Source organism: Oryzias latipes, chromosome 2 (assembly GCF_053564925.1).
Source record: "Oryzias latipes strain Hd-rR chromosome 2, Olatipes_Hd-rR_3.1".
In the NCBI taxonomy this organism is placed as follows: domain Eukaryota; kingdom Metazoa; phylum Chordata; class Actinopteri; order Beloniformes; family Adrianichthyidae; genus Oryzias; species Oryzias latipes.
The window spans coordinates 38,726,668-38,753,273 of NC_136238.1; the positions used below are offsets into that span (position 1 = coordinate 38,726,668).

General features: G+C 42.2%; 3 protein-coding genes across 11 annotated transcripts in view; 1 reads left to right on the top strand and 2 right to left on the bottom strand.

Annotated features, from left to right (window-relative positions):
- LOC105355202 (NACHT, LRR and PYD domains-containing protein 12) overlaps positions 1–5,847 on the top strand; it is a 35,069-nt gene extending 29,222 nt beyond the window's left edge. For both annotated transcript variants that reach the window (XM_078934281.1, XM_078934283.1), the window contains exons 11-14: positions 2,424–2,600; positions 3,175–3,351; positions 4,318–4,491; positions 4,810–5,847. In XM_078934281.1, the coding sequence (XP_078790407.1) occupies positions 2,424–2,600; positions 3,175–3,351; positions 4,318–4,491; positions 4,810–4,819 (538 nt within the window). In that variant the 3' untranslated portion in view covers positions 4,820–5,847. The remainder of the gene's footprint in view (positions 1–2,423; positions 2,601–3,174; positions 3,352–4,317; positions 4,492–4,809) is intronic.
- Positions 1–26,606, bottom strand: part of LOC110014093 (NACHT, LRR and PYD domains-containing protein 12-like) — a 471,367-nt gene that overhangs the window by 366,536 nt on the left and 78,225 nt on the right. The window lies entirely within an intron of this gene.
- Positions 7,060–26,606, bottom strand: part of LOC105358492 (uncharacterized) — a 59,432-nt gene continuing 39,885 nt past the window's right edge. The window contains exons 1-3 of one of the 2 annotated variants that reach the window (XM_078936016.1): positions 25,181–25,610; positions 19,384–19,950; positions 7,060–10,980 (exon numbers count right to left, since the gene is read on the bottom strand). In XM_078936016.1, the coding sequence (XP_078792142.1) occupies positions 9,596–10,980; positions 19,384–19,950; positions 25,181–25,325 (2,097 nt within the window). In that variant the 5' untranslated portion in view covers positions 25,326–25,610 and the 3' untranslated portion in view covers positions 7,060–9,595. Of the gene's footprint in view, positions 10,981–19,383; positions 19,951–25,180; positions 25,611–26,606 lie in introns of those variants that run through there. The other variant, XM_078936010.1, reaches the window with a different exon arrangement.

Consider the following 26,606-nt stretch of genomic DNA (forward strand, 5'->3'; position numbering starts at 1 on the left):
GCAAAGAGGATGGAAATGGCTGTAGTCAACACTTACTTCCAGAAGAGAGAGGAACATAGAGTGACATACAGAAGTGGAGGTAGGAGTACCCAGGTGGACTACATCCTATGTAGACGAGGTCATTTGAGAGAGGTTATTGACTGCAAAGTGGTGGTAGGAGAGAGTGTAGCCAGACAGCACCGCATGGTGGTGTGTAAGATGACTCTGGAGGTCAGGAAGAAGAAGAGAGGGAAAACAGAAAAGAAGACCAAGTGGTGGAAGCTACAGAATGAAGAAACTTGTGAGGAATTTAGGCAGAAGTTGAGACAGGGTCTGGGTGGTCAGGATGAGCTTCCAGATGACTGGGAAACTACAGCAGAAATTATCAGGGAAACAGGTAGGAAGGTGCTAGGTGTGTCATCTGGAAAGAGGAAAGACGGTAAAGACACTTGGTGGTGGAATGAGGAAGTACAGGAATGCGTCCAGAGGAAGAGGTTGGCTAAAAAGAAGTGGGATGTAGAAAGGACTGAGGAAGGTAGACAGGAGTACAAGGAAGCGCAGCGTAGAGTGAAGAGAGAGGTGGCAAAGGCCAAACAGAAAGCTTACGATGAGCTATATGACAGGTTAGACACAAAGGAAGGAGAGAAGGACTTGTACAGGCTAGCCAGACAGAGAGACAGAGATGGGAAGGACGTGCAACAGATAAGGGTGATTAAGGACAGAGATGGAAAGGTGCTAACAACCCAGGAGAGTGTACAGAAAAGATGGAAGGAGTATTTTGAGGAGCTGATGAACGTGGAAAATGACAGGGAAAGAAGGGAGGAAGATGTGGTTGTTGTGGAGCAGGAAGTAGCAGAGATTGGAAAGGATGAGGTTAGGAAGGCTCTGAAAAGGATGAAGAGCGGAAAGGCCGTTGGTCCTGATGACGTTCCTGTGGAGGTATGGAAGTGCTTAGGAGAGGCAGCAGTGGAATTTCTAACAAGGTTGTTCAATAGGATTTTAGAGAGTGAGAAGATGCCTGAGGTATGGAGGAGAAGCGTTCTGGTTCCGATCTTTAAGAACAAGGGTGACACGCAGAACTGCAGCAACTATAGAGGAATAAAGTTGATGAGCCACACAATGAAGCTGTGGGAAAGAGTAGTGGAAGCCAGGCTTAGGAAGAAGGTGGAGATCTGTGAGCAGCAGTATGGTTTCATGCCCCGTAAGAGCACCACTGATGCCATTTTTGCTTTGAGAATGTTGATGGAAAAGTACAGAGAAGGTCAGAAGGAGCTGCATTGTGTGTTCGTAGATTTAGAGAAGGCGTATGACAGGGTGCCGAGGGAGGAGCTGTGGTACTGTATGAGGTCGTCTGGAGTGGCAGAGAAGTATGTCAGAGTAGTTCAGGACATGTATGAGAGAAGTATGACGGTGGTGAGATGTGCTGTAGGTCAGACAGAGGAGTTCAAGGTGGAGGTGGGACTACACCAAGGATCAGCTTTGAGTCCTTTTTTGTTTGCTATGCTGATGGACAGGCTGACAGATGAGGTAAGACAGGAATCTCCCTGGACAATGATGTTTGCGGATGACATTGTAATTTGCAGTGAGAGTAGAGAGCAGGTGGAGGAACAGCTAGAGAGGTGGAGGTTTGCTCTGGAAAGAAGAGGCATGAAGGTCAGTCGTAGTAAGACAGAATACATGTGTCTGAACGAGAGCGATCAAGGTAGAAGCGTTAGGTTACAGGGGGCTGAGGTGAAGAAGGTGCAGGAGTTTAAGTACTTGGGGTCAACAGTTCAGTGTGATGGGGAGTGTGGAAAAGAGGTGAAGAGGCGAGTGCAGGCAGGTTGGAGCGGTTGGAGGAAAGTGTCAGGAGTGTTGTGTGACAGAAGAGTGCCAGCAAGACTCAAAGGAAAGGTGTACAAGACAGTGGTGAGACCAGCTCTGCTCTATGGGTTAGAGACGGTAGCAGTGAGACAGAGACAAGAGGCTGAGATGGAGGTAGCAGAGATGAAGATGTTGAGGTTCTCCTTAGGAGTGACCAGGTTAGACAGGATAAGGAACGAGTACATCAGAGGGACGGCTCATGTTGCCTGTGTTAGCGACAAAGTCAGAGAAGCCAGACTGAGATGGTTTGGACATGTTCAGAGGAGGGATAGTGGATATATTGGTAGAAGGATGTTGGAGATGGAGCTGCCTGGCAGGAGGGCAAGAGGACGGCCAAAGAGGAGATACATGGATGTCTTAACAGAGGACATGAAGTTGGCTAATGTTAGGGTAGAAGATGTCCATGATAGAGTGAGGTGGAAAAGGATGATTCGCTGTGGCGACCCCTGATGGGAAAAGCCGAAAGAGAAAGAGATCTGTCAGTCTGTCATCAGGGCGGGTCCCACCTGACTGAGTTAATCAAGTTCCTAGACCTCCAGCTGCATCACTGCTCCTGAACACCCTTTTCTGACTGATTGCAGGTTGATTAGATGCAGTTTGTCAAAGATCAGCTGTGAATCTCTGGGCTTAGCTCTGAAGAAAAACCCGTCCAATCTGACAGAACTGGACCTGAGCTACAACAACAACCTGCAGGATTCAGGAGTTCTTCATCTGTGTGGTTTTCTGGAGAGTCCAAACTGCAGACTGCAGACTCTGAGGTCAGACTCCATGTTTCTGTTGTGTTCAGATCAATATGATGTGTATAGTTGACGGGCTGATGACATCACTACAAAACGACAATGTTACATTATTGTGATTTGTTTGTTGTAGTTTTGAATTTACTTTGGTGAAAATTGCTGTATAATATTGCTAAATTGCCATAGTACTTTTGTTGCTATGCGGGTGATAAAGAGGGTGGAATATATTTTTGTTATTCTTAAATTGATTGGATGATGCAAAAGGAAGAGTGAGAGAGAAGAGAAATTATGACGTCATGGGGAGAATATGTTGCACTTTAAATCCATCACAGCCACTTTGGCACAGCTAGAGGCGTTTTTTCTTGTTCTGCTAATATTTAGAAATAAAAAAAAATAATAATAATAAAAAATAAAAAAGGAACAGGGCACTTTTTAATATGATGCAACAAGGGAAAGTGCTCAAGCCCCCTAGGGTCCTATGTGAGCATGTCACAACAGGTGATCCATTTTGGTATTAGACCTGACAGAATTTACCAAATTCCTGGACCTCCAGCTGCATCACTGCTCCTGAACACACTTTTCTGTCTAATCTTAGGTTGAAAGACTGCAGTTTGTCAGAGATCAGCAGTGAACCTCTGGTCTCAGCGCTCAAGAAAAACCCGTCCAATCTGACAGAACTGGACCTAAGCTGGAGCAAGAACCTGCAGGATTCAGGAGTTCTTCATCTATGTGGGTTTCTGGAGAGTCCAGACTGCAGACTGCAGACTCTGAGGTCAGACTCCATGTTTCAGTTGTGTTCAGATCAATATGATGACAAATTTGTGTTGACCCACAGTGAGCAGAAATGCCCAGATTCTGATCTGCAGCAGCATCTTCCTGCAGCTGATTGTTCTCTTCAAAGATCTGCAGAAGAACTTCTTCTTTTCTTCCTGCAGCTGCTTGTTTCAAAGCTGTCTGCTGACATTTATGCTCCACAAAGTTCTGCTTGCAGCCATCAGCTCTTCTTTGTGTCTATGCTCCAACAGACTCCTTTAAAGCGCGTGCAGAAGAAGCAGCCGTGCACGCTCACATGCACTCTGAGTCATGCTGCTGTGTTTCAGCAGATGCAGCTGAGAGTCCAGCGGCTGATGTTTGTGAGCAGACAGTGACAGAGTCCTGCTGCAGCTGGATGCTGCTCTCACCTTTTCATCCACAAACATCATGACATCATCCATCAAAGCTCCCAGCAGCTTCTGACTCTTCATTCAGAGATGAAGTCATGGATCAGGGATCAATGTCCAACATTTGCTGCTGACTCTTCCTCATCACTTCCTTCTTCTCTCTGCTTTGATCTGTTGGAGCTGAAAGTCTCTGCTTGAAGGGATGCAGCAGAGAAGGACTGGAAGATCATCTCCTGAAAACTGGGATGAAGACTTTCCAGCATCATGCTGCTGAAATTTTCCCATGATTCAGTGCTGTTTGGAGAAGAGCTGAGCAGAAAGAGGAAGTGGACTTTTTCTGCTGTTGCTGCAGAAACATCAGTTGGTTTGGATGCAGCCACAGGCTGATGTTTGACTTTCACACATCTGGACTTCTTTCCTGAAGCAGCTGCATGTTGTCCTGAATGTTCCTGAATGTTCTTCTTCTCTGCTTCTGCTGGACTCTTCTGATCTGCTGCTGTTGCTTCACATCTTTGGACTTTTGAAGGATGAAAAACATGAACTTTGTCTTTAAACTCAACTCTTTGTTCTTGATTCAGGTTTATGAACTGCAGATTGTCAAAGGTCAGCTGTGCTTCTCTGGTCTCGGCTCTGAACTCTAACCCGTCCTACCTGACAGAAATTGACCTGAGATACAACAGCCTTCAGTCTTCAGATGTTCAGCAGCTCCAGGATCTGGTGGAGAGTCCAAACTCCAAACTGCAGACTCTATGGTCAGTAGAGGGTTGGAGTCAGTCCAGCTGCTTCCAGATGTTTGGTCCTAAAATTAGTCTTAGAACAAAGTTACAGAGTTTCCTCTGAAGCTGCAGCTTCTTAGTGAAGCTCTGAGGAGAATGATGACAGGCTCTTTAGGACAACAGTCAGCCAATCAGAGCAGCAGAAGCTCAAACAGGTGAAGATGACAGGAAGCTGCTGCTCTGAACAGGACTGAAGCTCCTGCTGCTCTTTCTGCTGCTGTGCTGCATCACTGACTGACAGACCAGCATCAGGAGACACTCCTTCATCTCTGTCGCCCTCATTTATCTCTGCAGGTGGAGGTAAAGATGAGTCAGATGTTCCTCCTGGAGGAGCAGAGAGGAGCAGCAGCAGCAGCTGGTCTGCAGAGATGTTGTGACTGGACGGTGTTCCTGGGAGGTGGAGAGCAGAGTGATGGAGGAATCAGAGGAAGTGGAGATGAGTGTCAGAGCTGCAGCAGGAACTGATCTGAGATCAGCTCCACTGTCTCTCTCAGCATCAAGTGGACAGTTATTGTGCTGCAGCTCCCCCGGTGGACTGATGGAGAACTGCACTTCCTCTTCTCATTCTAACTTGGAGTGTTGATCTGAAACATGGGTTGGATTCAGATGTTCAGCAGCTCCAAGATCTGGAGAAAAACAGACCTGCAGACAAACAGATTCTTTTCTAGATCATCACTTTCTTCTTTGGTCTACATTTGATGAACAGATGTGAGTTTGGGATGGACCAATCAAGGATTGAGGGAAACATTGATCAGACAGAACATTTCTGGATGAGATAGATCCATGTGTGGGTCAGGGGAAAACAGTCAGGCGTTGAAACTTGGTTCTGTGTTGGGAACAGGGAAAGAACCAGAACTCTTTATCACAAGATTTTTATCTTGTTATATCTGTTGTGAAGTTTGATCATTTTTTGCAAATAAACACTGATATGAATTTGTAACAAGCCAACTAGTAATTAACTGGTAAATGTACCTGGCTCCATTTAGTTTACATTTTAACGGTATTACTAGAAATGGTTTCCTCTTGACTAGGCCTGCGCAATAAATCACAAATTAGTGTGTGCAGTATGCATATTGCAAAAGTCAGTGAAAAACGCAATAAATGGTGACCTTTAATGTGATAAAACAATCTTATGGCAGCTTAAAGCATTTAACGATTTAAATAAATTTATGTATGCATTTGACCAATCAGATGGACACCTTCACTTTGTTGACCAATCGGATGAAGCGCTTATGTTAGATATTCGCCTGCTATGTAGTTGAGGGTCATTTGGAGTGTAATTGAACTTATGTTGACTCTTGTTTAAATTAAACTGTTGCAGTGAAATTGAAATTGTTTTTGGTTGTTTTGCTATTTGTTTATGTACTGCAAGTTATATCGTCATCGCAATATTGATCACTGTTAGCGCAGATTGCAACCTTTCCTCATATCATGCAGCCCTACTCTATGTTCAAAGTAAACCTAAACTGGTTCGTCTAAAATGATTTAGACATAATTTTCACCCTCCCCACCAAGATGTCCCCCTAGTGCCCTACTCGCCAATTTTAACTGCACCCTCCTTAGTACACACACCCCTCCCCCTTCAATATATACATTCCAACATAAACACACACACATGCACCCACACACACCCTCTCATACACACATACACGCACACACATTTTGCAAGGAAGGTGGGACCTGGGTCCATCTGTCCCCTACCCCTTCCCTGGTGAGGGGTGCGGGCCCCTTGGCGATGGTGGCCGTGTCCCTTGGGTGCCGGCTCCCTGGGCCCGGCGGTGCTCTCTCCGCACGGTGGAGGGGTTCATATTACACCTGAGCCGGGGGTGTTCGTGTCCCTGGGGGGTGGGTCCTGGTCCTTGCCCCTGAGCGCTGGGCCCCGCCAAACTTCCAACATGGCCGAGCCTGGTCGGGCCATATTTATAACACCCCTTGTGGGCCACCCTTTTTTCCCCGGGGTTCCCCCCTCCTGGGCGGGGGCGGCCATGTCTGACCCATGTGAACGTTTGTTATATTCTGAAAACATTTTTCTGGGCCCATGTACACGGTTGGATTTTAATCCGACCATTGATCCCATCAAGATATTTTGCACATGTAACCGTGGCTTATGGTGTCTACTCGCAGCGTGGCATCACAATGGTGTCTCTCCATCGGGATGTCAGTCACCCATCACGATGGACGATACACTAACCTGATTTTAGCCCTGAACTCTGGCTGAAGACCGCCTGAACTTGCTTATTCTGGGTATGTCGATTCCAAAGGGCCGGATATGAGTTAGCGTAATTACGTTTGACTTGGTAACCCTGGGTTAATGTACATGCAGGGCAAGTACATAAAGACATTCTCAATCACCAGCATCACCGATTTCCAAAGTCACCCTTGAAACGCTTGGAGAGTGCTATACTTCAGTGAGACGGAGTCGGAGATTTTAAAAAATAACGGACAGAGTAAATGCACGAGTTTCTATCTCATTTCCCTTGTGATGCTGTCACCGACATTTCTCAAACATACCTAAGCAGGAAGAAAGGAGACAGATTCACTTGGTACCTTTTACCGGAGAGCCAGACAGACAATTCACCCAAGCAATTCTCCCATCTGCTCTGAGTTCACAATGTCTGCTCTCCGTATTTATTGAAAATAGAGCAGTCCCTGGTTACATCATACATTGCAATTCTAAGGGAGGAGGAACACATAATCACAATGCAACCAATAAAAACCGCCTGCACAGCATCTTTGCCGATACTAACCCCCCCTATGAGGCAGCTGGTCCAATGGCATGGGACACACTTACTGTTTTTCAAAAGCCAATCACTTCCAACGGCTGCTGTGAGCAGAAGTATCATTTCTGCTTTCCTGGAGACGAGCCTTTTGCAAGCAACGGTTGTATAGACACACATAGCACCGAGTATGATCACACAAAGTTCAAAAGGTCATTCGTCAAATGATCTAGGTTAGAGTGAAAAGCAAAGGAAATATATTATAACAATAAATATAATAAAATAGTTTAAATAGATGTATATTAAATCATATATATATATAGATGTATATATAGATATACATATTACATATATATATATAGATATAGATATAGATATGGATATAGATATCTATATAGATATATAGATATATCTATATATAAATATCTCTCTATATATATATAGATATATATATAAAAACAAAAACGCCCCTCTCACCCTTCCGCGGTTGGTTTCTCACCCAAGCTCGGGTCCTCTCCCAGAGGCCTGAGAGCTTGAGGGTCCTGTGCAGTATCTTGCCAGTTCCTTCACAGTCCCAAAGGATCTTTGCCCTCTCATTCTCTACCACCTTCTGTGGTGTTTCCCATTTTGACCTTGGGGTTTCCAGTCCATATTCTGCACAAATGTTCCAGTATCTTATTCCAGCCACTTGATTGTGGTGCTCCATGTATGCTTTACCTGCCAGCATCTTACACCCTGCAGGGTGCCATGTGCTGGATTGTTTCAGGCGCCTCTTTGCACAGCCTACACCTTGGGTCTAGTTTGGTGTGGCAGATCTGAGCCTCTATCGCTCTGGTGCTCAGGGCTTGATCCTGAGCTGCCAGGATGAGCGCTTCAGTGCCGTCCTGTAGGCCAGCCCTTTCTAGCCATTGGTCGGACTTCTTGTTATCAGCCACTTCAGTTATGGACCATGGGTGGTACATCCCATGCATGAGGATCTGTCCTCCAGCAGTGCATCCTCTGCTCTCCATTGGCTGGGACATTCACTGAGCACACTGTCAGTTGGGCCCTTGAGCTTGATATATTGACCTCAAAGCCCCAATTGAGATTGAGATGGTACAATATAATACAATACAAAATATATACACGTATATTTATTCATATTGTACACCTTCTCATTCATAGAGTTTTCTTTATTTTCACGACTATGGTAATTGTAGATTCACACTGAAGACATCACAATTATGAATTAACACGTGGAATTATATACATATCAAAAAAGTGTGAAACAACTGAAAATGTCAATTTCTAGGTTGTTCATAGTAGCCACCTTTTGCTTTGATTACTGCTTTGCACACTCTTGGCATTCTCTTGATAAGCTTCAAGAGGTAGTCACCAGAAATGGTCTTCCAATAGTCTGCAGGAGGACTTCCCAGAGATGGTTAGCACTTGGCGGCCCTTTTGCCTTAACTCTGCGGTCAAGTTCACCCCAAACCTTCTCGATTGTGTTCAGGTCCGGTGACTGTGGAGGCCAGGTCATCATGCGCAGCACCCCTTCACTCTCCTTCTTGGTCAAATAGCCCTTACACAGCCTGGTCGTGTGTTTGGGGTTATTGTCCAGTTGAAAAATAAATTATGGTCCAACTAAACACAAACCAGATGGAATAGCATGCCCCTGCAAGATACTGTGGTAGCCATGCTGGTTCAGTATGCCTTCAATTTGGAAAAAATCCCCAACAGTGTCACCAGCAAAGCACCCCCACACTATCACACCTCCTCCTCCATGCTTCATGGTGGGAATCAGGCATTCTGCGTCGCACAAAGACACGGTGGTTGGAACCAAAAATCTCTTTTTCTGTACTTAGCCACTTTTTTCAGTCTATTCAGTAGGACTATCAGCTGTGTGTCCACCTGACTTCTGCACAACACAACTGATCCTCCCAACCCCATCTATAAGGCAAGAAATCACACTTAAACCTGACAGGGCAAAAGTGAAAAACATTTCAGGTGACTACCTCTTGAAGCTCATCAAGAGAATGCCCAGAGTGTGCAAAGCAGTAATCAAATCAAAAGTTGGCTACCATGAAGAACCTACAATATGACATATTTTCAGTTGTTTTACACTTTTCTTTAATATATATAACTTATATAATTCCACGTGTTAATTCACAGTTTTGATGCCGTGAGTTTGACTCTTCAATGTTCATAGTCATGAAAATAAAGAAAACTCTCTGAATGAGAAGGTGTGTCCAAACTTTTGGTCTGTACTGTATTTCTCAAATTTTCAATCTGTTCTTTTATGCGTTTTAAACTGATTCTGATTTGAACCTATAATCTTCCTTTGTTTCTTAGATTGAGAATTTCCACTGAATTATACTTTGATTTCAAAAAGGTTTCTCTGCTTTGTGAGTTATCATGTGTCTTTTAAGATGAGATTTGCAACTAAAACTTTTATCACATTCTTTACAAGAAAAAGGCTTTTCTCCTGTGTGAGTTCTCATGTGCTTTTTGAGATTATAACTTTGACTAAATCTTTTATCACATTCTTTACAAGAAAAAGGCTTCTCTCCTGTATGAGTTCTCATGTGAGTTTTGAGACTTGATGTTTGACTAAAACTTGTATCACATTCTTTACAAGTAAAAGGCTTCTCTCCTGTATGAGTTGTCATGTGTGTTTTAAGATGAGATTTACGACTAAAACTTGTGTTACATTCTTTACAAGGGTAAGGCTTCTCTCCTGTGTGAGTTCTCATGTGTTTTTTGAGACTAGCTATTTCACCAAAACTTTTACCACATTCTTCACAAACAAAAGACTTTTCTCCTGTGTGAGTTCTCATGTGTCTTTTTAGATCAGATATTTCACTAAAACTTTTATCACATTCTTCACAAGCAAAAGACTTCTCTCCTGTATGACTTCTCATGTGTCTTTTAAGATGAGATTTACGACTAAAACTTTTATCACATTCTTTGCAAGAGAAAGGCTTATCTCCTGTGTGATTTCTCATGTGTCTTCTGAGACTAGATATATGACTAAAACTTGTATCACATTCTTTACAATAAAAGGTGTGCTCTCCTGTATGATTTCTCATGTGTATTTCGAGACTAGATACGTCATGAAAACATGAATCACATTCTTTAGAAGAAAAGGGTTTTTCTCCTGTATGAGTTCTCATGTGAATTGTGACTTGAGACCAGTGATCAAAGCTTATACCACATTCTTGACAGACATAAGGTCTTTCAGACTCGGTTCTCATGTGGATTGACAAATTGTGTGCAATTCCTTTTCTTTTACCCAACTCTATAAAGGTGGATCTTTTTCCTTTTGGAGATTGTTTGTGTTTCTTAACCAAAGATGCCTTTCTGGGATTTTTTCCAGTAGACTCACTTTCTGACATGTGAGAGCTGTCCGCACTTTGGACATGACTTCTGTCTCTTCTCTTCCTCTGATCTCTGTTCTGTGGGTCTGTCTCTTCATCTGTAGTTGATGTTGATTCTTCATGTTGGTTTCTTTCTTCATCCTGACTATCAGTTACATTAAAGCTCTGCTGATTGTTTAGATCTGCTTCACTGTTCTCATCTTCCTTATAAGTAGGAATCTCCATCAAGGTATCTGTCTCCTGCTTTAGATCAAGCTGATCTTCATCCTGACTGATACAGAGTTCATCTAGTTCCTCTTTAATCTGTGGAGGTTCCGGTTCTTCATGTTTCACTCTGAAGTTCCTCTGCTGGTTGCAGAGATCCTCTTCAGTCACCCAATGCTCGGAGAGGACTGCAGGAACACAAACACAAAAAGGAACCCTTTTATACTTTAAAAGACTTTTTGTATTGTTCAGTGTCAAGAAAAATATAAACCACCTAAAAAGTACGTCAGCTTAAAATTTACCGGTAATTAAAAAAAATCCCCCCCCATTTTCTGAACTCATTGAATCCTTTTTGGGGTCATGGGGATCCTAAAATCTATACCAGCTACTGTTGAGCAAAAGCCTGGTACGCCCTGAACAAGATGCCAGCCAGTCGCTGACAGGTTGCCAGCCCACCTGGGGACAGTGAGGACAGATGTCTCAGTGACCATGGGAAAAGTGATGAAGAATCTGTGCCTGGCACTAAGAGATTACAGAGGACTGGCTGAGGAAGAAGAAGACCAAGTCCTGCTGGTTACAAGGCGTTTCACTATGCAGCATGTGACATCTGATGCCCGGTGGCTGTAGTAGGAGATTCCAGTTTCGATGTCTGCAGTCGGCATGGGTGCGTGCCGCGGGAGCCCCCTGTGCCGTTTTCGTCAGTGGTTTAGAAAGAAGGCAAGTGCTGTATCCCGCCATGTGGCACTCAGTAGCAACTGTGGGTGCTGATGAACATGAAGAGGTAATTTTTGTTATGGACTCTCGCTCCTGATGTTGCTTCTTGACGGACTACCAGAAGAGTTCGGTTCCCCCCACCGGCTTGGAGACGTCCAGCCGTTGCCCACCGCTGTGTGCAGCTAACGGATCTGGTATCAGGCCTTTTGGGACCAAGTGGACAACTGATTGTTTTCATGGACCTAAGTGTAAATAAAACTAAATAATAATACATTTTACTTGTTAAGCACCTTTCTAGGAACCCAAGGTTGCCGTACATAAAAGTGAAAATAAAGTAAAATTAATAAAAGCAATATAATGTACAATAAAATAATAATAATAATAATGGATTAGATTTATCTGCGCTTTTCCAGACGCTCAAAGCACTTACATTGTGTCCATTATTCATTCACTCCTTATTCTTCCTTGGTGATGGTAAGCTATGGTTGTAGCCACAGCTGCCCTGCGGCAGACTGACAGAGGCGTGGCTGCCAGTTCACGCCTACGGCCCCTCTGACCATCACCGTGATCATTCATACACATGCACACGCCAGTGGAGCCACACTGGAGGCAAGCAAGGTGAAGTGTCTTGCCCAAGGACACAACGACAGTTGGCTGGGGGGAGCGGGGATTGAACTGCCGACCCTTCGATCATTGGACAACCTGCTTAACCGCCTGAGCCACTGCCGCCCAAGAATCACAAGTTATGGAAGGAAATATACAAGTTGGTAAGTGAGTTTTTAGTTTCTTGGTGATTTATGAGAGACAGCCAATGTTTCTGAGGTCAGGAGGTAGTAAGTTCCAGAGCCTGGGGACAGAGCAGTTGAAAGCTCTGCTCCCCATAGTGACGAGGCGAACAGTGGGGACATCCAGATGAAGGGAGGAGGAGGATCTGATAGATATGAGGTTGTGGATGGATTTTAAAGTCAGAAGATGTATTTTGTATGTAATTCGGTGTGTGATTGGTAGCCAATGGAATGCTGCAGAACAGGTGTGATGTGTTGGATGGAAGGTGTTTGAGTGATATTTCTGGCAGCAGAGTTTTTAACATATTGTAGTTTTAGTAGTTTTTTTGTGGTAAACCAAAAATAAGGCAGTTGCAGACTAATCCAGGCGGGAAGTGACAAGACTGTGCACCAGGACGGATGTGGAATGAGGACTGAGGTCCTGCTTGGGCTAAGCTCGGCTCCTAAAACTGACCTTGACACGTCCTCCACAGAGTTGGTGTTTGGACAGCTGGTCCGAATTCTGGGGGAGTTTTTGTTAAAAGTCGTCTGCCCCTGGTCCATCGGCTCCTGGCTCTGTGCACCACTATGTCTACGGTTATTTATACCTGCAATCCTCCTGTGAGCTCAGTTTGTTTTTGTTCGACATGATGCCCACTGCTCGCCCCCTTACTCTCCCTACGATGGTCCGGTCAGTGTTCTGGAGAAGGGGGACAAATGTTTTGTTTTGGTCATGGGCAGGCGCGGAGAGCTGGTCACAGTGGACCGGCTCTAAACCAGCGTTTGTGTGGACAGGTGACATTATGCAGTCAGCTCGAGTTCCTCGCCACTGATGTCCCACTTCCAGACTGTCAAATCTGCCGCGTTCTGCCAACAGCGTCCCTCAGTTGGCTGCACAGGATGTGGATCAGCACAGCTGTTTTGGCAGAAGACAAGAAGTGTCTCGTAGGGCTGTGACGATAACCGCATCACCGCGGTGATGAGGTCATCACCCCTCATCACCGCACTTTTTATTTTACGTTTTGCATATGGTGCGTGATTGGAACTATAATAAACACATTAAACACATTCATCTTTGCTGATAATTTCCTTTTTCTGCTAGTCCTGTGTTCAGACTTTCCTTCTTTCTTTCAGACTGTTCTCTCCTTCTCTCCCACTGCGCCTGTCACTGCCTCTGCGCTGCACGTGACACGCGGCTCCCTTTACTCACACACACAGACGCGCGCTTTCAGAAGCACACATCCTCATTCTACAACAGAAGTTTTTACGTCTCGCAAGGAAATACGACAAATTTACTGCGTTCTAATTATTCATTTCCATTGTATTCGTTTCCGTTACAAGCTGCGTGCTTTCTTGAGTGCGCGATGCGGCCGCCCGCCGGAGGATTTTGTGTTTTCCTTCACTCCGTAACACCAAACATGAACGCGCGCTGTTAGATTTCGATGGACATCACTACTATTTGGGCGCGGGCGGCCGTGGTGCAGCGGTAGGGCGGTCAACCCATGATCGTAAGTTTGCAGGTTTGATTCCCGCCTTGCACGCCCATGTGTCGAAGTGTCCTTGGGCAAGACACTGAACCCCACCATGCCTCTGGTGGGAGCCGCCGCCAGTGTATGAATGTGTGTGTGCATGGGTGAATGGGACGGTGACTGTAAAGTGCTTTGGGCCTTCGAAAGATGGTAGAAAGCGCTATATAAGTATACGCCATTTACCATTTACCATATTTTGTGCGGCGCAAAGTTACATGTCTGTATAAACAAAGGTGTTCTTCATGGGTGTCCGGCTCACAGCTACCGGAAAGGTGACAAAGTGTCTGCAGTCTCGTTTATTACTGGGCAATAAATAATATTCTGAGAAGATGTCTGTACCAGAGAGCACAGGTGAAGGCTCACGTGCAGCTAGAGAGCGGTCCGCTGCAGAGGAATCAACACACACCCCCAACACACGTGTGCGCACCTTCCTACTATAACTACACAAGATGCTCCGCGCTCACACACACAGTCAATCTACAACACCTACATAGTTAGTTCATTAGTTAGATATGTATTTGTTAGTTGTTACTGTTATTTGTTAACAGGGGGGGGGGGGGGGGGGGGGCTGCGGTTAACCGTCACAGCTCTAGTGTCTCGTCATCATTGCCACACAAGGAAAAAAGGTAAAAGTTGAAATAGTATTTCAACTTTCTTTGTTTAAAAACCAAAAAGTAATGCACTAGTGGTATATCATACCTGCAGCAATAGGATTAGATAAATCAGGACAAAATACCATCAATATTTCTAAGCAGACAGTTTAGGAAGCTGGAGAGGCCGGTCCAACTGAGAATCCATCTCCTCAGAGACGTGAGGCAGTCCACTGCAGAACTCCTCCAACAGGCTGTCATCACCATCACACTTACTCTGGTGTAGAGTGAGGAATAAAAGTCCACAGCCCTCTGTCTGATCTGGTCAGGTCCTAGCTCCCTTCTGCGGTGTCGGACAATAAAGAGTGCATCACCTTCATCTGTCCATGCTTCTTCTCCAAATCAAAAAAGAAATTAGAGGGAGCATCCATTTCAGAAACATCCTGAAACCGGGACCGAACCAGTGCCCCCTGAACTTTAGAGTCCAGCAGGCGTTCCAAAGTCAACCTTTTTGATTTGAGGAGTTCAATATACCCTCGATTTTGAGTGGACTCACTCAAAGACTCCAAGCCCACAATATCAGTCTCCAAGTCTTTAATAAATCGACAGTAATCACACGTAACGTTCAGAGTATACTGTTGGCACAGAAGATTAATTTTATTCTTACCATGGTCCCACCATTGCCCAAGAGAACCAAAATCATTTTTCCTTTGTCTAAACTGAGTCCAAAATAAACCTAAAACATCCCTAAAACGAGCATCAAATGTTAAAACTGAATTCAAATGCCAATATGCACTTTTAGGTGTAAAATCCTTCACATGAAAGACACGAACTAAAAGAGAATGGTCAGTAAAAGCAACAGGAAAAATATTACAGGACTTAAAAACATTAAAATGGGGCTTAAAACCATAAAAACGATCGAGACGGGCGAGAGTCAAGCTGCTGTCATACATGCGGGACCAAGTGTATTGCCGGCAGTCTGCATGCATCCTTCGCCATACGTCCACCATCGTTTTCAGTACAATTACCCCCCCTCAAGAATAAAAAATCCTCCGAGCTGCAGCTATCCAGTTTTACACTCAGTTGACCAAAAAAACTCTTCCTCTCAGCAATCAGAGCATAAAAATTCACTAAAAGCACAGAAAAACACTCAAACACAGCTGTGACCAGTAAAAACCTTCCTGCAACCAATTGTTCTACTTCCATAGAAATTGGAGCAAACCTCCTGGAAACAAAAAACCCACCCCTCCACTATCTGAGGTGAGATGGCTCATAAGGACCTCAGCATCCCGCTCTCTGTTCCAGTCCACCTCCAGACCGGGATCACTGTGGGTTTCCTGAAGAAATAAAACATCCAGGTGTTTGGCCCTCATAGTCTCAAAGCGCAGGGCTCTTTTTAAGGGTTCTCTGTTACCATTAACATTCAAACTCCCCACTTTAAAGGAATCCATCAAACAAATGAAAAAAAAAAAAAATAAGCAAAGCAACAAACCCATCATGAATTTAAAAACCAAGTTGTTGTCGGACTTTCTGTATCTGTCTGTAAACCTCCTGATCAGTCAGGTCAGACTCAGCCCTGTGTTTGATGAGGTGCTTAGCAGACACATAAAAAGCTTTCAAGTCAGGGAAATATGAGGGAATGTGCAGCTTCTTCAAACCTTTAGTTTGTTGCATATAAAGTCTGAACATGTGAGCAGGATACAGCTTTATGTCCTAACTAGCAGACAGCAAAGAGCTGCCCTGAGACCGTTCCCTGCAGTCAGACCAGCGTCCCTCACTGTCACTGCCGTCAGACACAGCCGCTCCTCCTGCTGAGACCACCAGTCTCAGGAGAAAAAGAAGAAGAAAAAGAAGGAGGAGGAGGAGGAGAAGTAGTAGGACTGAAGTACTTAGGGTCACCAGTCCAGAATAACACAAACTTATTTTCAAAAATATGTCACAGGGTCACAGGTATATACATTCTTCTTCACAGACCGGTAATTAATGAGAGGCAGATTTTTACTGTAGCAACACTGCAGAGAACCAGAGAGAGAGCTTTTATTTTGACACGCTAAACATTGTACATCGCACAGGTCTCATCATCCTCTCCCCTCCCCACAATCATGGTCCAAAAAGAAGTTAACACAACAGAAAGAAATAACTAAAAAACAAACAAACAACAAAACTGTCAGATGAAAGACACGTAGGCAAAAATAAACACCCGTGCTCAACCCTATTTTGACCAGAGCAGTAAAGGGGATTGTATCCCACAATTCCCTGTGCTGACCCTCCAAGTGGCTAAGCAGTTTTGAGGGCTTCATTGCCTCATTAGAGAGCCGGTTGTCGGATATTATGCATTGTGAGCTTAGTGCATGGAAATCTCCCGTTGGGAAAAATCTGTATTTTGAGTAGGACTCCTGATACTGTTTATTAAATATAGCTTTATGTTTTTGGAAGTCGAAGGCTCACCTTCTGTCTCCTGGCTGGGCCTTTTCTATGGAGTGATATTTCTGCCACCACGTTGCACACAACGTTGCAAATGAAAATATTAAATATTTGCTTTTGAATTTTTTTTTCCACTTTCAAATTTATTTTGCATTCAAAGACGTTTTTGCATTTGCAAAACACGTTTTCACATACGTTGTGTCAAATCTCACTTTTTTGCCTATCTTTGATTTTGCTGACTATTGCCAACCAAAAAAGTTTTCGCATGTGTTGTGTGTCATCTCACGTTTATCCTATATTTGATTTTGCCGGGTTAAGTTTCAGTTTGACGTGACACAGCTGCCATCAAACAGCTGCTGATTGGTCCAGATTCTAACCAATCAGGTGTCTCTGTCTCATATTGACCGTGCTTGGAGACAGACATGGACTTTGGCGCCAGTTCTGTTTGAACGAGATTCTGTCGTTTTCAACCATTCTGGCCCGTTTCTCTCAAAATTAAACCCAGAAGGAGCAGCAAAGCAGCTAAAATCAAACAGTTTTGTTTTGTTTATGTCAGTGCAGTAACCAACGTGTTTAAAATGTCTGCAGCAGAAAAAAAACGTCTGAGCTCTGACACCGTCCAGCCGGAAGGAATACTTTTTAAGATTTGTATCTAAACTATTGTTTTATTTTAATCAATAAAAGTTCAAATATTAAGAGAAAATAGCATTTTTTTCACAAGTAATTTTTTTTTTGACAAACGCTCACAAGTTCGAAAATGAACATAAAAGTTCATTATTTTGCCTATTATTACCGTTCGTCTAATCCCAAACATTTGTACAGTATAAAATAATATATGCTTTAAATCATTTATTGCTTTTGTTTTAACGAACAGATCTAAAAGAAAATTAAACTTTTTACCAATAATTTGCTTTGCAAGATTCACAGATCACACACAGGCCTGTTGATTTAATGTCAGCAGATTTTTACAGTTTATTTACTGTTTGGGGAGATCCTCTGCCATAAATTCACAAATCTGACCAAATAAAAATTAATCAATGCTAAAAAAGAAAGAAAGTATGAATTATTGTTAAAATTATAAAAACAATGATGAAAGCGTCTTTATCCAAAGAGACAAAATTGAGGGTAAAAAGAGCTGGTTTGGTTTCTGAGCTTCGGTAGCAGACACCATGTTAGATGAATACTGCGATTACATTGGTTAGGTTCTGGACCAATCAGCAGCTGTTTGATGGCAGCTTTGTCACGCTAAACTGAAACTAATGTCAGGAAAATCAAAGATATGTAAAAAGTGAGATGACACACAACGCATGTGAAAAAATTTTTGGCGGTGGCCGTGGTGGCAGTTTTATCACGCTAAGTCGCGCTCACAGTAGTCAACAAAATCAAAGATAGGACAAAAGCGAGATTTGGCACAACGTGATGCGAAAACATGTGTTTTGCAAACGCAGTGTTTTTGAAACCAAAAAAAAAGTTTTTGAATGCAAAAAAAACATTTGAAAGCAGGAGGTTTACAGACTGAGGAAACAGATCCAGGAGGAGTATAACGATTAATCAAATAATCCATTAATTGATTTCTATTACTACGAACCAACCAGATCAACCTGTCTGAGGCGAGTTGTTAATTTAATCGAATCTTCCTATACCATACAGAATATTTTCAAAATAAGATCAAAATCGATATTGGAAAATAAATTTAGGATTGGGTCATGGTAGGTGTATGTAAAAATGACCAAGGACATTCCAGTGGACAACACACATGTGATGCAGCAAAAACTCATCAATCAATCATTCCAGTCAAATATGTGGAAACACTTTGAAATTAGCACAGACATGACCATACAATTTGGTAGAATGTTCTAATAATGTTCCATTTGTGTCATTTTCATGTGGAAAATCAACAGTGGGCTAAACTAAAATGTGAATCCATTTGCCATTTATCTGTGTTTACTTGATTGTTTGTACACATATTTAATTTACACTTGATTATCTTTCAAGAAGTTTAAGGAATCTGGAAAACTTCAGCTATTCTGTTCAGTTCCAGGTATTTATCTCTGAGTCACACTGGGTTAAGTTTTGGCTAAAGATGTCCTGGATCCATTTTAGGTCAGTGAATCGGATCTTTCAAAATGGAACAATACTGACTATGAATCATATTATCAACCACAAATTATGACATGAAATGAGTTCTTAAAACAAGCTATTAATCCTCTTTGCAGCATACATTGCATGCAAGCTTTTCTCCAGAGTTTTACCATCATCATTTTCATATTTTTATTCTAACTTTTGACTTTACTGGTAACCAGCATCACAACCTTCAAGGTTGATAATGGTGAGATATCCAAAACTAAATTCCATTGTTTATTTTTACTAAGATGGGCTATAAGTTAAATCGCCTGTTCCTGAAGGCCAACATGGAAAGTAATGTACATTCTGGGAATCTTTATAGTTTTATTGACAAAAGTAGCAATATTTATAAAGGTGGGCGGGGTCACAGTATCAGCAAACCCTTATGACCGTTGTTGAAGTGAATATACCGACAGCGTGGAGCTGACGTTCAGAGTCACACTGACCTGCTGACATGTGAGAGCTGTTCACACTTTGGACATGACTTCTGCCCCTCCTCTTCCTCTGATCTCTGTTCTGTGGGTCTGTCTCTTCATCTGTAGTTGATGTTGATTCTTCATGTTGGTTTCCTTCTTCATCCTGACTATCAGTAACATTAAAGCTCTGCTGATTGTTTAGATCTGCTTCACTGTTCTCATCTTCCTCATAAGTAGGAATCTCCATCAAGGTATCAGTCTCCTTCTTCAGAACAAGTTGATCGTCATCCTGACTGATGTAGAGTTCCTCTGGTTCCTCTTTAATCTGTGGAGGTTCTGGTTCCTGCAGTTCCTCTTTAATCTGTAGAGGTTCTGGTTCCTGCAGTTCCTCTTTAATTTGTGTAGGTTCTAGATCCTGCAGTTCCTCTTTAATCTGTTGAGGTTCTGGTTCCTGTAGTTCCTCTTTAATCTGTAGAGGTTCTAGATCCTGCAGTTCCTCTTTAATCTGTGGAGGTTCTGGTTCCTCTTGTTCCACTCTGAAGTTCTTCTGCTGGTTGCAGAGATCTCCCTCTTCAGTCATCCAATGCTGGGGGAGAACTGCAGGGATACAAACACAACAAGGAGCCTTTTATACGTTTCCAGGACTTTTAGGTTTTTTCAAGCACCAATAAACTCTGTGATCATTGGAAAAAATGTCTGAGCAGTCTGGAGGACCTGAAGAGACAAATTGAAATAAATATACCGGTACACACCTTTAAATTATAAAATAAATGTGTCAATCATTCCTTCAAACTGTCATTTAATAAATAAAATTGTTAATATTATTTTCATGCACACACACACACATATATATATATATATATATATAAATAATTACACTACATTTGTCAGAAAACCTTTAGTGTCCTTTCAGAATCAACATTTTCTGTGAATTACTATACTACAAAATTCATCTACAAAGGCTCATAAAGGTTGGTGGCCCATTGATTTCAAACAAAATACTGGTATGTTAATTTACACACAAAAAAGTAATTTACTAACAAATTAATACAAGCCCATATTTAAAAAATGAGTACACCCCAGTAATAGTCTTAGGAGAAAAGCCAAACTTAAGACTATAAAAATTCTAATTAACAGGCATTCAACCACAGGTGAGTCTAATGCTTCATTTAAGAGGTGTCCAGCACACAGGTGACTAGAAAAGGGCATTTCTTAACAAAGAACAGCCCGTCCCATTTCATGTTGTCAGCAATGGTTCCCCATGGAAATGAAATGTCACAAAATCTGAGAAAGGACAAAAAAGCCTAGGGCCATAAGAAGATCAGCAAAGCTTTACATATCAGTCAAAATGCTATAGCAAAAGTGATCCAAAATGCAAGAACGATTGAAATTCAACCATCAGAGACGTCCAGGCTGACATCAGGACATGAGCGTCTTCTGATGAGAAAGAAGAAAATCGCCATGCAGGTTTACTGCAGTTAGTTAAAGCAGTAGAACACCAAACTGGCGACACTGTTTCCTGTAACACCATACGGCGCACACTGCAGAGCAGGGGTGGGCAAACTACGGCCCATGGGCTGGATCCGGCCTGCCTCCATGTTTTGGTCCTGCAGAGACGTGTGGGGGGTTTTTTTGGCCGCACGATCAAGACCTGCATAGAACTTGACATTTTATTCCACCCTTCTGCAGTCTGTACAGAATGGTCTAAAATCAGTCTTCCCTTTCTATGTCGCAGTTCATCTTTCCCGGTTTAGCTCATCCTTTTAGAGCGATTATGCTGCTTTTTTAAACAGCACCCTGTTCTGTGTCCCAATTGGCTGGAGACCTTGTCAATCTATCTCCTCCGTGACGTGCCTCCTGTACAGAAATGCAGAGTTCTTCTCTACAGAAATCTTTGATCGATCAGATGTTTGTTTTAATTCTAAGATCCTGGACTTAATTTCTTTGGTGGTTTGAACTTTGAGAATTTAAACAAGAGAGAAAAGTGTAGAAAGTGGGCAGTGAGGAGTTTTACTGCCATAAACGTCTGTAATCAGACTCTGTGGATTTCACAGATCACGGTTATTTTTAGAACGTAACTCCTGCAATAAACACTGTACTGTTTTTTTCATTATTACTGGATGAGAAACAGACGAGCAGGACACAATGCAGCTGCTCAGTTTTAGTGCAAACTGTGAGACGTTTGAGGAGCTGCAGCCCTCAAAGTCTCAGTGGGACGAACACGAGAGAGGATCCACTATTTACTGTTTTTTCTTTTTAATATATCAGTATATTTTTTTCCTGACTATTTGTCTTTGAAAATCACACAGAGTTATTTGGTCATTTTTTTATTTCATTAATAGTGTTATTTATTCTAATTAAAAGGATCATGAATGAATTAAACTTAATTCCTACAGCAGTTTACAACTCCTTTAAGGTATCAAAGGGCTTCACAATAAAAGAAAGACAAAAAGAGTTTAAAGTTTTAAAGAAAAAGAGTTATTGCAGCCCTCACAAGAAAAAATGGCTCTAGCAAGCCATGTGGTGTTGGAAGATTTTTAGTTTTTAATTTTTAGGATCATTCAAACACCACATGAACGCAGCATTTCTCCAAGTTTTACATGAAGTTCTTAAAGCCGTTGGTGCAATTGGCTCTAAAATGAGAACAAAGGTTTTAACATAAACAATCTAAAATGTTTTCTGTTTTTAAAAAAATGTTGTCAATCCACATGTTTTCATCCAAATTCCACGTTATTTCTTTCTCACTCCACACTTCTGCTTCTGGTCCGGCCCTTCTATCAAATTTTAATACCCTATAGTCAAAATATTTGTCCACCCCTGATGTAGAGGAATGGCATGTGTGGTTATCATCCATGAAGGAAGCCTCTCCTAGAGCCCATTCACAAAAAAGGTCTAGACGTGGCTAGAATTTGCTAGGGCTCATGCTGAAAAAGATGTAGACTACTGGGACTCAATACTCTGGAGAGGTGAGACAAAGATCACTATTTGTGGAACTAATGATTTTAAAACTGTATGGTGTTGCAAAGGTGAGGATTTAAAAGAAAAATGCTTGGTGCCCACAGTAAACACATGGTGTTGGCAGTGTCTTTATAAGGGCTGCAGGAGTACTGCTGGTGTGGGGGAGCAGCATTTCATTGATGGGATCATAAACTCAACAATATACTGCTCTATCCTGAAAGAGAAGATTCTGCCATCACTTCATGCACTTGGTTGTAGAGGGCTTTTCCAACACGACAATGATCCAAAACACACTTTTAAAGCTACTGTATTTATAAAGAGGAACAGAGTGAAGGTGATTGAACGGCCAAGTATGTCTCCTGATCTGAACCCAATCTATGCGCTGTGGGGAATTCTAAAGAACAAGTTGAGCATCACTCTCCATCCAGCATCCAGACTCTAAAAGGGGTTATTCTTGAAGAATAGATAAAGATAGATTTTCCAATATGTCGCCAACTTATTCATTCCATACCTAGAAGACTTGGGGCCTCATTTATAAAACTTTGCGTAGGATTTGCGTCAGAAGTGGCGTACGGATGAAACATAGGACGTGCGTACGCACAGAAATATTCGGATTTATAAAACTGTGCGCACGCACATCCTACGCATCTTTCCCTTAATAAATCACAACCAATTCTAAATGCAGCGCAGCTTTTGCGGCTTTATGACACGCCCATAGTTGCCCATAAATAGTCCGTGAAATGCCCACAAATGAATATTCATTGATTGCGAAACCATGGCAAACACCGAGAGGAAATGAAAAAAACGTAACTTAACTCAATGTGAAGTAGAATTTATCGTTGGCGAGGTGGAATAGAGGAGAAAAATGTTGTTTGGAGGGCACAGTGTGGGCATTACTAATGCCAAAAAGGCACGTGAGCGGCAAACGGTGGCAGACGCCGAAAATGCTTTAGCCTCACAACCTCGGACCGTGGCCGAAATAAAAAAGTAATGGTCGGACATCAAAGTCGAGGCGAAAAAACTTCTAGCGCTCCATCGGGAGGGGGGGGGGGGGGGGGGGGGGGGGCACCGGGGCACCGGAGCGCCAGATGCACCGGGTGACACGCGTAGTTCCTCCGAGTGCTCCTCTGCCCAAAAGCCAGCAGAGATCCAACAGGACGGCTCGAGGAAGTCGGAACCGGCTCATAAGCAACGCAACGTTTATAAATGAGGCCCCTTGGTGTTTTCCTTAAAATTCACGGTGCTCATACAAAATACTAGATATAGTAGTTTTTGTTGCAGTGTGTTTTCAGTTTTTCTTCAACCAATTGAAGTAAAACTGAAGATGATGTGATCAAAGTTAGATCATTAATCTTAATTTCATGTTATGGACTTAAAGAAGTGTTCAATAAACTCAACCGTGTGGAAAGTTTGGAAACATTTCTTATTTTCATTGAGCTTCTGATTAAATTAGTACTTTTTAAAGGGGTGTACTCATTTTTGCTGAGCACCGTACTTTATTTTGCGGCTTTTGGGAGTTTATTCTCATATTTGGGGCGGCAGTGGCTCGTGCAGTTGAGCAGGTCAGCCAATAATTGAAGGGTTGGCGGTTCAATTACCATTCCCCCAGTCAACGGTTGTTGTGTCCATGGGCAAGACACTTCACCATCCCTGCCTCCAGCGTGGCTCCACTGTGTAAATGTGTATAAATCTCCCGGTGATGGTCAGAGGTGCACACTAGCAGCCACGCCTATTTCAGTCTGCCCCAGGGCAGCTGTGGGTCAAAGGTTACCATCACCAAGTATGACTGAGGAGTAGGCCTGAACAATAAATCGCAAATTTATCGTTATCATTTTACCAAGCTGTACAATATGCATATCACAAGAGACGGCAAAATTGTAATAAATGGTTACCTTAAATATGCTAAAACAGTCTTATGGCAGCTTGAAGTATTTAACGAATCAAATAATTTCATTTATGCATTTGACCAATCGGATAGACGCCTTCACGTTGTTGACCAATCGGGTAGAGCTTTTTTTACGTTAGATGTTGGCTTCTATGTAGATGAAGGTTAGCTTTAACAGTTGCAATGAAATGAAAATTAAGTTTTTGATTGTTTTGCTCTATTTGTTAATGTATCTCAAGTTATATCGTCATCGTAATATTGATTACTAATATCGCATATAATAAGTTTTCCTCATATCTTGCAGCCCTACTGAGGAGTGAATGAATAATGGAAACATTGTAAATCTTTAAGGGTCTGGAAAAGCGTAGATAAATACAATCCATAATTATTGTTAATTTGAATGGTTCTCCACATAGTCTACGTAAAGCGACATTTTTGTTGAAAAAAACAACGCCATTCGTTTCATTAATTTAGAATAAGAAATACAATTTATGAAAGTAGTGACTTTGCTATGAAAGTATTACATATGACAATAAACTCTCTCAAGCCTCAGAATAAAGTTAACATCCATATTCTTTTTACGTTTTTTGGGGCAAAATATGATTGCAACCAAACAAATCAACGATGCCTAAAGTCATGTGATGACATGGGAAACAAATTCTGGCACAGCAACTCGGTTCGATATTGATGTGGTTATTTTGGCCCAGGTGTAGCCACGCCCCTCTATCTACAGCATTGATCTGATTGGTTCTGTAAACCACATTCAGACCTCTGCGTGTCACCATGCTAGCTAGTAGCTTCACTTCACTGATTTCCCATCGTGCCTTTGTTTATGCTCTACCAATAGCTAACAACCCCAAACTATAAGCGGTGACACAAGAATTGCAGCAACACCGGAGCTATCCAGCTCGGACGAGCAGCTCAGACGAGGGAAACAAAGACGTTCATGGATCTATTTGCAGGTGGATGCACTAGTGAACAAACCTGTAACATGTAGCTGAAGCTGCGGGTTCCAGCTGCTATCCAGCAGTCTGCGCTGACGACAGAGCTCCTCCTCGTTCTGGACGATGGTTCCTTCAGCAGCAGAAAGTTGTTCTCTGACAGAACCTTCCTGAGGTTCTGAAGACATGGTTCCTGCTCCGATCTTCAGCTCCAACTCCCACAAACACCGCCGTCCTCTTCACTGCAGCTCCGATCGATCATCTGCTAGTCTCTCAATCACAGCAATCCACGTTGTCTTTCCGTTCAACACTTCTTCACTCATTTAGGATCCTTTGGAAAATGCTGAGAGTTCCCACACGAACCACGTATCGTCCTTTCAGTCCAAAAACCTCACAAACGTCCCAACAAACACCACCGTCCTCTCAACACAACCTAACTCTGCTAGCCTGATAACAAGCTAACGCTGCTAGCGCCTCCCGCTGTTTACTTCCGGGTTACGTGCAGAAACGTAATTAAATAAACGTATATACAGCTTAACTGGATCTCAATGTTGTTCAGAAAAGCTTCCAGTATTTTTAAAACAGTTTACATCCAGGAGATAATAAAAAAGAAATTCAAAACAGAAAAAAATGAGAGCTGTTGTGACGTCATCACACTGTATCTAATTCCAATGTTGAGATTTGAATACAAAACTCATCAGAGACTAAATAAACCTGATCTCATTTGTTTATTGTATTAATAAACTACAGTAATGGAAACAGAAATTTCTTAAGTGAAGAAAAGAAAATTCAACAGCAAAAAGACAAACAAAACTGTTTCTCAATTAAGAGAATAATTATGTGTCTAAATAAGCATTAAACTGTAGTCAATAAGAAAAGCAAGCAATAATCTTAAAATTCCTATAACAGTGAGAAAAATATAAAAGTTTCCTTAATTTCAGTCAAGTTAGATTAGCACATTTGTAAAGTATAAAACTGGGATATAACATAGTAAAAGATAAGTGAAAAAAATTAAGGGTCTTTGGAATTCAACATTTTTCACAGACAATCTGCGAAGATTTTAATGCTTGTATTTGTGACTTTCTCAAAGATGCGTTCAGTAAAAACTGTTTGGAAAATATTTTTTTAAAATCTTTGATTATTTCAGGATTTGACAAAATAAACACTTAATCTTTTTATTTTATTATTTAGTGTTTTTGTCTTAATAACCAGTTAAATCTCACACATAGTTTCTATAAAAAGATAAATTCTAGCTGTTTTTATTTGAAGCCTCTTTCCTTTTTCCAGGTCTAAGAGTGTTAATGTCTAACAGACTGAAAGATATCTTCTTTTTTTAATTCTTGCAGGTTGTTGTTGTTCACCTCTTGGCTCCTCCCATCAGGGGTCACCACTCAATCAGCTTTCACTGATCCGGTTTGGCGTCTGCTCCAATAGAATTCCTATGAAGTGAAGACTCAAGATAAAGAAAA